This window comes from Ovis canadensis, chromosome 10, assembly GCF_042477335.2.
Source record: "Ovis canadensis isolate MfBH-ARS-UI-01 breed Bighorn chromosome 10, ARS-UI_OviCan_v2, whole genome shotgun sequence".
NCBI classification, from domain to species: Eukaryota; Metazoa; Chordata; class Mammalia; order Artiodactyla; family Bovidae; genus Ovis; species Ovis canadensis.
The window spans coordinates 47,603,363-47,612,799 of NC_091254.1; the positions used below are offsets into that span (position 1 = coordinate 47,603,363).

General features: G+C 52.5%; 1 protein-coding gene across 2 annotated transcripts; it reads left to right on the plus strand.

Moving 5' to 3' along the window:
• Positions 1-1,518: 1,518 nt before the first annotated feature.
• On the plus strand, positions 1,519-8,024 carry SHISA2 (shisa family member 2). Of its 2 annotated transcripts, none has more exons than XM_069602275.1 (2): positions 1,519-2,841; positions 5,846-8,024. In XM_069602275.1, the coding sequence occupies exons 1-2, from the start codon at positions 2,511-2,513 to the stop codon at positions 6,397-6,399; spliced, it is 885 nt and encodes a 294-aa protein (XP_069458376.1). In that variant the 5' UTR covers positions 1,519-2,510; the 3' UTR covers positions 6,400-8,024. The 2 variants fall into 2 exon arrangements, with proteins under 2 accessions (XP_069458376.1, XP_069458375.1); XM_069602274.1 differs by having other exon boundaries at positions 1,564-2,841; positions 5,810-8,024.
• Positions 8,025-9,437: the final 1,413 nt, after the last annotated feature.

Here is a 9,437-nt window from a genome sequence, read left to right on the forward strand (position 1 = left end):
TTGTGTCTCTGTCCAATTTCCATTGACTTTCAGCTCTGTTTGGAGGAAATGGCCAGGATGTCTGGCTTTTTGGAGAACCCCTAGTACCCAACCCAGAGCACAGTACATCACATCATAACTGCTTAGCATGTAGTTGTGGAACAAAGAATTTGATATTAAAATTGTGTTAATTTACTTGGTTTAGAAAAGTTTCTGGCTGGTGCATTTAAATGCACAATTTTCTGAAGCTAAAAATACACCCCTCCCCACAGTGCAATGAAGTAAAGTGCAGCGTTTGGAGAGAGGTTTACTGAAGAGTAAGATGTTCGTTTCCACGGCGTAGGGTAGGTTTTTTCCTTTGATTCTGTGTGGTGGGTGGCAGCATAGCCACCCTACTTGAGTTGGACAGGTGACCCAGCTGACACAAGTGCCAGGCAGTGCTGAACAGCAGTGTCTTTGCTGTGAATAAAACTGCCTTGTGTTCCACGGTCATGGACTTGGAAGGGACCTCTGCAGGTCGTGTGTGTGTGCTAAGTTGCTCCGTTGTCTTTGACTCTTTGCGACTCCATGGACTGTAGCCCGCCAGGTTCCTCTGTCCCTGGGATTCTCCAGGCAAGAATACTAGAGTGGGTTGCCATGCCCTCCTCCAAGGGATCTTCCGGATCCAGGGATTGAACCCCTGTCTTTTATGTCTCCTGCATTGGCAGGCAGGTTCCTTACCCCTAGAGCTACCCCTCTAGGTAGCTGGGAAACCCCTACAGGTCCTGTGCTCCACTTTACAGATCAGGAAACTAAGGCCAGCACAGTGCAGGGTTCTTCTTCTGGTCAGATGAGGCCTAGATTTCAGGTTGCAGACTAGCAGACCTTGTTGGCTGGGTCATCAGATCCTTTAAAAATAATCGTGGCATCTTTAATAGCATCAGCACCTGTCGCTGCGGCTTCCGCAGGTCAGCAACTATCAATTTCTCCTCCTCAAAGCCGCGCTGCAGGTCTGTCGGGAGCCTTGTTTGCTTCCTCTCACAGCTGTCTACATAGCCGGGGCCAAATGGGGGGCCCAGGAACCTTTCTGCCTGGATCCAATAAATCGCTCAGCCCAAATTTAGGAAAGACAAGAAGCGACACAAATCAACGGGAAGGAGGACCCATTCCGGCATTCTCCATCCCACCTAGTAGAGGCCCGAGCCCACCGCGGGGCACCCGGTCCGTGCGTGGCTGGCCGAGGCCTGGACAGCAGGGGCCTGGAACTAAGCGGGGCAGTGCTTCTGAGCGACAACTTCAGGGTCTGCCAAGTGGAGCGCAGTTATCCTTCTTTGGGAAGTTTTGAGAATCAAACCCAACTGTGAATGCCTAAGACCTGCAGAAACACATTTAGTTTGTCCCTATTGCCAGGACTGCTGTTACTGTGTCAGCTCCGGCCGGGTCTCCCGCCCGCGTTCCAGCCCGCAGCCCACCGCCCGCGACTGCTGGAGTCCGAAGGTGAAGGGCCTGCGGCCGGGGAGGCCAGAGCAGGGGGCGGTGGTCCAGCGCGCATGCGCGTCCGCGGCGCCCGCCCCTCTTAAGAGCGCAGCGCTGCCGCCCGGCCCCAGAGTCGGAGCCGCGCGCGCCCGCGCGGGGTCCCTGAGTTCCGCGTCGCCCGCAGCCCCGGGGGGTCAAGACTTCCGTGGGAGGCCCCCGGCTGTGCGCGCCCCCTACCCACCGCCCCCCGCCCCCCACGAGGGCGCACCGCCCCGGGAGAAGGAGCGCCGGACAGAGCTGGCCGCGACGGGAGAGCAGAGGAGGGGAGCGGGGCGAGCCGCCTGCCTGGATCCGCGCCCAGCAGCAGCCGCTGCCACCGCCAGCCCGGCCGGCTCCCGGGACCGCGGCGGGGCGCGCCGGACCCTCATCTACGTCCCGGACGCCCGCGAGCGTCTGGAGGACCGACCGTCCGGCCGCGGAGCGGATCGTGGGGGCTGTGGCCGGGTGGTGGGGAGGTGCGCTGCCCGGGCGGCGCGGCCGGAGCCATGCGGACCGAGCTCGGAGCGCAGAAGGCTGGGCGCGGCCGACCGCTGCACTTGCTGCCTGGGGCCCTACGCCCGCTGCCCGGCTTCCTGGGCTCCTCTCACCGCCCGCTCAGGGTATAAAGGCAAGGAGACGCACTCGGGACCCCGGGGCTTAAACTCTGCGGAGCGCCCTGGCTCCGGGGACGCCCACTGGAGGTCCGGCTAGAGTGATCGTCCCCTTGGGGATGCCCGGGCAGGGTCCCGTCGCGGGTGAAGCCTCCGGGGGCTGCGCGACGGCAGCTCCGGGGTCCCTCTGACTCGTAACCCGGAGAGCTCGGTCGGCGAGTGCCCACGAGTCCAAGGCTGCCTCTGCTCGGACCGCGCCACCGGCCGAGGGGGGCATGGCTTAGGTCCCGGACGTCGCGGCGGGGGCGGTGACCCGCGGACCGGACACTCGGCGAAGAGGACCCGGCCTCGGCACCGCGGGGACCAGGGCGCCGGAGTCGGTTCTGCGCCCTCGGAAGACGCGCCGCCCGCGCCCAGGGTGGTGCCATGTGGGCCGGCCGCCACCCGGCCGCCGCCTCCCCGGACGCCGCTTCGCTCCTGCGGCTGCTGCTGGCCGCGCTGCTGGCGGCCGGGGCGCTGGCCAGCGGCGAGTACTGCCACGGCTGGCTGGACGCGCAGGGCGTCTGGCGCCTCGGCTTCCAGTGCCCCGAGCGCTTCGACGGCGGCGACGCCACCATCTGCTGCGGCAGCTGCGCGCTGCGCTACTGCTGCTCCAGCGCCGACGCGCGCCTGGACCAGGGCGGCTGCGACAACGACCGCCAGCAGGGCGCCGGCGAGCCCGGCCGCGCGGACAAAGACGGCCCCGACGGCTCGGCAGGTAGGCGGGCCGGGCCGGGCAGGGAGAGCCGGAAGGGGCGGAAGGAGCGCTGGCTCGCCGGCGTGCACCGCCAGCCTGGAGAAGAGGAGGGAGTTATGAGCCTGCTATTGCCGGCCTGGGGTCTGGACTGGGCGGGGTGGGGGTGGGGGGTGGGTTGTGGTGGGCGGGGGCCGGTGTCTGCACTCTGGCCCAGCTTTTAATGTGTGCGGAACCGGACACCGGTTCAGTGCCCTGGGCCTCAGTTGCCCTATCTGTCAGCTAGAGAGTGGCTTGGCTTGGATTTTTCCCGAAACAAACAAGATCTTAACATGCAAGCCAGGGTTGGCCACAGACAGCCCCACGTTCCTCCTCCCCGGAGGTTTCTGTGCCCCTCCCCGTGTCTCCTGTCTCCATGAGTATAAGGCCCCGGGAAAGGGTCCTGTCCTGGCAGGGGCACTCGAGGGCTCCCCAGAGGGAAGACAGCTCCCGGGCCTTCCCCGGGGTGATGGTGACGCGGCGCCCCCAGACCTCGGGAGAGTCTAGCTCTCCCTAAGACACGGCTCCCCCTGCCGGGTCTCCTTACCATGTCAGACCTGGTGAGTGTGACATCAGAGCGCTGCCAGTCTTGCTCTTTATGGCTTTGATTTTTTTATTATAGTTTTTCAAATTGCCCAAGTTAGAGTTGGAAAAATATACGCCTGAAAGCATTTGATAGGTTTCACTTCCTCTGCTTGTCACCAGCCTCCAAGACCCCTTCCTACCTCGAAGACATATTCAGAATGTGTCCAGGGAGGGAGGACATGGTCCGATGGAGGTGGAAGGGCACCCGTAGCCCGGAGCGGCATCTCCTCTGTTTCTTTGGCAGGTATTGAGAAGGAGAGGACTTTGCACCCCCGGCCCCCTGGGTTCCAGCTGCCTGAGCTCCTCTCTGATGGTCACTCTTCCCAGAACTGGCTGGGCTTGTGAGAGGCAGCTCCTCTTGGTGTCCTTCAGTCGCACATTTCTGTTAGCCACCCTTCCCAATCTCTGCCTTGACTCAGAAGAGGAGAAGGGAGGGTGACTCCAGTTGAGGAGCTGTCCTGGAAGGCAAGCCCAGTGCAGCTGGGTGTGTGGCCACAAAGCAGACCTGGAGCTGGAGGGAGGAGCCAAGGGCACACGGCTCCTGGGGCCTGCCGAGTTGGCTGTAGATGGCCTCCCAGACTCCGCAGTGACTGTGGACTAGTCGGTGGGCAGCTGGCTTCTCACGATCCTGTCGTGTGAGCGGATGCCTTCTGAGCTGCACTTTTGGATCTGTTTTCCTAAAAACCCTGCGCTTCTGCAGTCCAGAAGGACAGGGTGTCTAATCAAGCAGTCTCCGGGGCTTCCAGGAGCACTGCCTTCTCTGCCCTGCATAGTTATTTAGGCTTCTGATTAAAATCCTGGAAAGAGAACAGTTATTTCTCCCCAAAACTCATTATGTGGACTTAGACTGCTTTCAGTTAGTTACACTATAACATTTGGGGTACTTTTTCTTAACTGTTAATTCCTTTACTTCTCAATAACATATAAGGCTGGTATCTTAATTTAGAAAATGTTATCTTCCATCATCAGCCTTTGGTTACATGCTTAATAAAGTATGTTTTGCTGACAAGCCATCTTTTCTCTGTGGCTCTGTGTGGTTCTGTGTCCTAGAAACACTAACTCCAGAAATATCAGTGCTGTTAGAACAGCCGCTGCCCTAGTGGACAGTTAGGATAAGAGGGTGTTTTGAGTCTCTGCCCTCGGGTGCTGGGGAGCTGCCCATCTTCCTGGACCGTGTACTGGCCGAGACCAGTGGGCCCAGTCCTTGTCCTCGTGTCCAATCAGATGGTCAGGGAGATGGGAAGGAACACCTCAAAAGACATGGGCTCTTGGTCATGTAGGGTGGGGTCCACAGACCCTTCCCTCCTGGTTCTCGGTCCCCATCAAGCCACTGTGTCCAGCTTCTGAAACCCCATAGTGCTAGATCCACAGAACCCACCAAGATCTTTGTAAGTAAAATAGTTTTTTAAATGGAGCTCACTACTGATTTTAGGAAAGTGTTTATGTTTATCTTGACAGTTTTATTTTCTGGAATAAATCTTACTGGCTAGGTGCGATGCCCACTGCTGTATGTCCTATGGCTTTCCCTGAGGTTCTCCACACAGAATCAGTGTCCTAAGCCAGGCCTGTGACTCCTGTTCCACCACCTGGTCCTGCCTAGGCCCTTCTTGGCGCCCCTGGAGATGCTTGTCCTCCTGGGTACCTTGTTTCATGCTGACCCATTGTCTGGACAGCTGCCCTGCTCCCTCCCCACCTCCCCCCATGCAGGCCCATCTCCCAGTTACCCAGCCTTCAGCTTGGCAAGTGTGTATGGGAGGGCTTTTTTCCCTTAAAACCCTTCTTTGACCTTTGTGCCTTACAAACTCTTTTTGGAAATGGTTGTGACTAGGATGTGACCTAGATTTTTTATTTATTTGCCTGTGAAACAAGAACCTGTGAAAAACTGGTCAAAGAAGTTTGCAAGGAATGCGAATAACTTTCTGGGGAAAAGAAAAAACTTTGAAATACTATCGACTCATTTCTGTGCAGACCGCACAAACTTTAGGGCCGACTGAAATGTGGGCAGTGCAGTTACTGTAGGAATTTTAGAATAAACTCAATCTGCACAACTCATATTTTTGCTAAATTGGATATCTGCCTCAAAGAGTGTTGCGATTGGTGAGTCTAGCTGTCAGCGTTAACAGCTTTGCTTTGGGAACCAACCCCCCGAGTCTGCAGGCAGGTCCTATTCCTCACCCCCTTTTCCTAAGCTCTTGATAAAGGACGGTGCTTCCTGTGCTCTGTGCTGCTGACAAGTGCGCACACCAGCCCGGCCGTGGTCCCAAGATTCTGGCTACTGGTGTGGCTCATTTATTCACCTCTGCTGCCCATCACTGATTTTTACTGCATCCTTCCAGGAAGTCATCAGATTTTTACTGCCTCCTTCCAGGAAGTCATCATGGTATATCTCTCTCCTTTTCTTCAGTCCCCATCTACGTGCCCTTCCTCATCGTCGGATCAGTGTTTGTCGCCTTCATCGTCTTGGGGTCCCTCGTAGCTGCCTGCTGCTGCAGATGCCTCCGGCCCAAGCAGGAGCCGCAGTTGAGCCGGGCCCCGGGAGGGCCCCGCCTGGTGGAGACCATCCCCATGATCCCGAGCGCCAGCACCTCGCGGGGCTCCTCCTCCCGCCAGTCCAGCACGGCCGCCAGCTCCAGCTCCAGCGCCAACTCGGGGGCCCGGGCACCCCCAACCAGGTCCCAGACCAACTGTTGCCTGCCCGAGGGCACCATGAACAACGTGTACGTGAACATGCCCACAAACTTCTCCGTGCTCAACTGCCAGCAGGCCACCCAGATCGTGCCCCATCAGGGGCAGTACCTCCATCCCCCCTTCGTGGGGTACCCCGTGCAGCCAGACTCAGTGCCCCTGACCCCGGTGCCCCCGTTCCTGGATGGGCTGCAGACGGGCTACAGGCAGCTGCAGGCTCCCTTCCCTCACACTAACAGTGAACAGAAGATGTACCCAGCGGTGACCGTGTAACTCAGAGGGTGGCTGGGGCCTGGACCTGCCTGGGGTGAGCGGGAGCTGTGGGCTTGGGAAGGATTCTAGCCTGGAAGTCTGTGCCTGTTGGTGTTGCTTATGGCACGGTTCTGTTGGATGGCTTCATTTGCCCCCAAACTATGAAAACATCTTTCTCCGAATTAGCGTGTCTAGATTTGTTTACCCTGGTTTATGATTGATTTATGATGGGAAAGAGCAGTCCCTGGAGATACGGCTCCTTGACATCTATAAGCCTTTAAGTGCCCTTGAGGTATGGCTGTCAAAAGAATTTTGTAAACGGATGAAGTGTTTTTATTATTTTGTTATTATTACTTCTTCTTTTTTTTTTTTGGTATAAGATCAGAATTGCTGTTCTCTCCCCGTTACCTGGGCTGGTTTCTAATAAGCATCTAAGGGTTTAGGGGAGATGCAAAGAACAATAGTTCTTGTAAAAGGAAGCCAACCTGGACCCAAACGTTAGTCCTTGATCTCAGTATTTCCCAGGCACATCTTAATTTGTTGTAAAAAGATATATATATTATCTATTTTTGTGCTTTTTGGGGGGGTCTGTTTTGTGCTTTTTTACCTTGTGTAGAGATCTTATTACAAAGTGATTTTCTACATTAAAAAAAGGACTGAAAGAAATTGTATAGTTCTTAATTGATGACATTTCAGAACTCTGGGATTATTTTAATCTTAAAGTAGTGGATGGTGTAGTAATAAAACCATTCATCCCCTTCTTGATTGTATCTTTTAAATTTCTGGCTTTACCTTGATATCTGAGAAGAAGTAATTGTTTTTGTGTTGAAATCATAAACTGTATCACCTGCTACTTCTCCAGATTACTTTGTAAGTTTGCCATGTGGTATGGCTTGGCTTTCATTCTGTTTGGTGTTCAGATCTCCATGGCCATATGGTACTAAGTGCAGGTAATTACTGTTGTTATAAATGTTATAACATCAGCCTGTCTGCCTAGATCTGATAAAACATTTTCTTATTTTCCCTATAAAAACTCACATGCTTTATAAAGATACTTAGTATCGTTTCTCAGCCATAATCCCAGTCTTGGGATGAAATTTAAACCACAAATACGATTTACTGTGCAAATCATAGGCTTCTTATACTGTCGTTATCAAAACGTCTTATTTTTCAAGCAAGAGGGACTGTTAAGTTGAGAAGAGCTTTTCAAAGTAGATATTGTTTTTCTTCCCCACAAAGTTAGTTCTTGTTTTCCTCTCTCTTAGTCCTCAGCAAGCACTGTATTCGTTACCGGCATTGTGAATTATGAATCTCAAGTGAATTTATTTGTGTATTGTTCACTTATAAGAAATAAGGCAAAATGTGTGCCAGTAACTTTCCAAATGCTAACAAAACCAAGATTTGTAATTAAATGGCCATAAGGTATGGTCTTTTCCATATTTATATCTGTATCTGTGGATATCTGTCATCAATCATCTGTCTGCCTGTTTGATTGCTTATATGCATCTCTACCTGTTATCTCATGACTGAATAATGTAAAACCATTGTTGGCAGTTGGTGTCAACAAGATACTCCATCAAACCTCTTAATAACCAAAGGCAGGGGAAAATCATTTTACTTTATTAATAAATATTTTATGGGATGAATTCCTGTTTTTTTAAAATTTTCTTTCTACTTGGTAATTTTTCAGATGGTCTATTAAACCTGTTAATAGAGTAAAATTGCTAAAAATCATAAATACTGCTTTCTAGAACCAAGAGCCTGCCTTTAAAAGTGATTAATATCTGGGAAAGTGATGGTGTGTTCTGAGTCAGTGGGTATCATTTTACGTGTGTCTTGGGAAATGTTGAGAGCCCAAAACAAACAGTTCTTCTGGGGTCACTATACTATCAGGCTAATGTGTGTTCTGTACATTGTCTTTGATGGAGGATTCTCGCTTATCTAAGGAAGTAAAATTCCTAGGAATTTGGAGGTGAAAGGAGCCTCAGAGATCGCCCAGACTATTTTTTTTTTCTGTGAAGAGCCAAATTGTAAATATTTTAGCCTTTGCCTGTTGTCTCTAAAACTATTTGGCTCTGCTGTTACAGCACAAAAGTAGCCATAGAAGGCACATAAATGAGCGCCTCTGGGTTCCAATAAAACCTGAGAGATGGACACTGAAATTTGAATTTTATGTAATTTTCACAAGTTATGAAATTCTCTACTTTTGATTTGATTTTTTCCCAGCCATTTCAAAATGTAAAAGCTATCATTAGCCCTAGGGCTATACAAATCCAGTGTGCCAGATTTGGCCATTAGGCTGTGGTTTCCCAATCCCTTGTGGCTCAGCTGGTGAAGAATCTGCCTGCAGTGCAGGAGACCTGGGTTCAGTCCCTGGGTTGGGAAGATTCCCCTGGAGAAGGGAGAGGCTGCCCACTCCAGTATTCTGGCCTGGAGAATTCCATGGACTGTGTAGTCACAGGGTCACAAAGAGTTGGACACGACTGAGCGACTTTCACTTTCCCAACCCCTAATCTAGTCCATGGGCTTCCCAGGTAGCTCAGTGGTAAAGAATCCACCTGCCAGGGCAGGAGATGAGGGTTCAGTCCTTGGGTTGGGAAGATCTCTGGAGAAGGAAATGGCAACCCACTCCACTCTTCTTACCTGGAGAATCACCATGGACAGAGGAGCCTGGGGGGTTGCAGAGTCGAACACGGCTAAGTGGCTCACACACACATAGTCCAGTCCATCGTTACTTGGCGCTGGGTCCCCATGCAGTGTTCTCAGCAGCCTTTTCTAAACACTCACAGATGGAGGGTGCCTGCTTCTTTATACGGGACGGCCTGACTTTGTCTTCTTTTCAATATCATAATTCAAGCAAAAGTGCACTTTAATGAAGGACATGAGTTTTTCCCTTAGTGAATGTTACTTGGTCTTTCAAAAAAATATAACATCCCTAGAAGCAACTTCAGATCTCTTCCGTTTTGGTCAAAGCTGGAGAAATGTAGCTGACAAAGTATCCATAAAAACATTCAAACACCTGGTTTTTGGTATACCTTCCTTACTGCCAGGAAATGAGA

Coding starts and splice junctions, on each gene's coding strand:
- SHISA2 (XM_069602274.1), top strand. CDS start 2,511: ATGTGGGCCGGCCGCCACCCGGCCGCCGCCTCCCCGGACGCCGCTTCG. Junction 2,842..5,809: donor CGGCCCCGACGGCTCGGCAG/GTAGGCGGGCCG, acceptor GCCTCCTTCCAG/GAAGTCATCATGGTATATCT.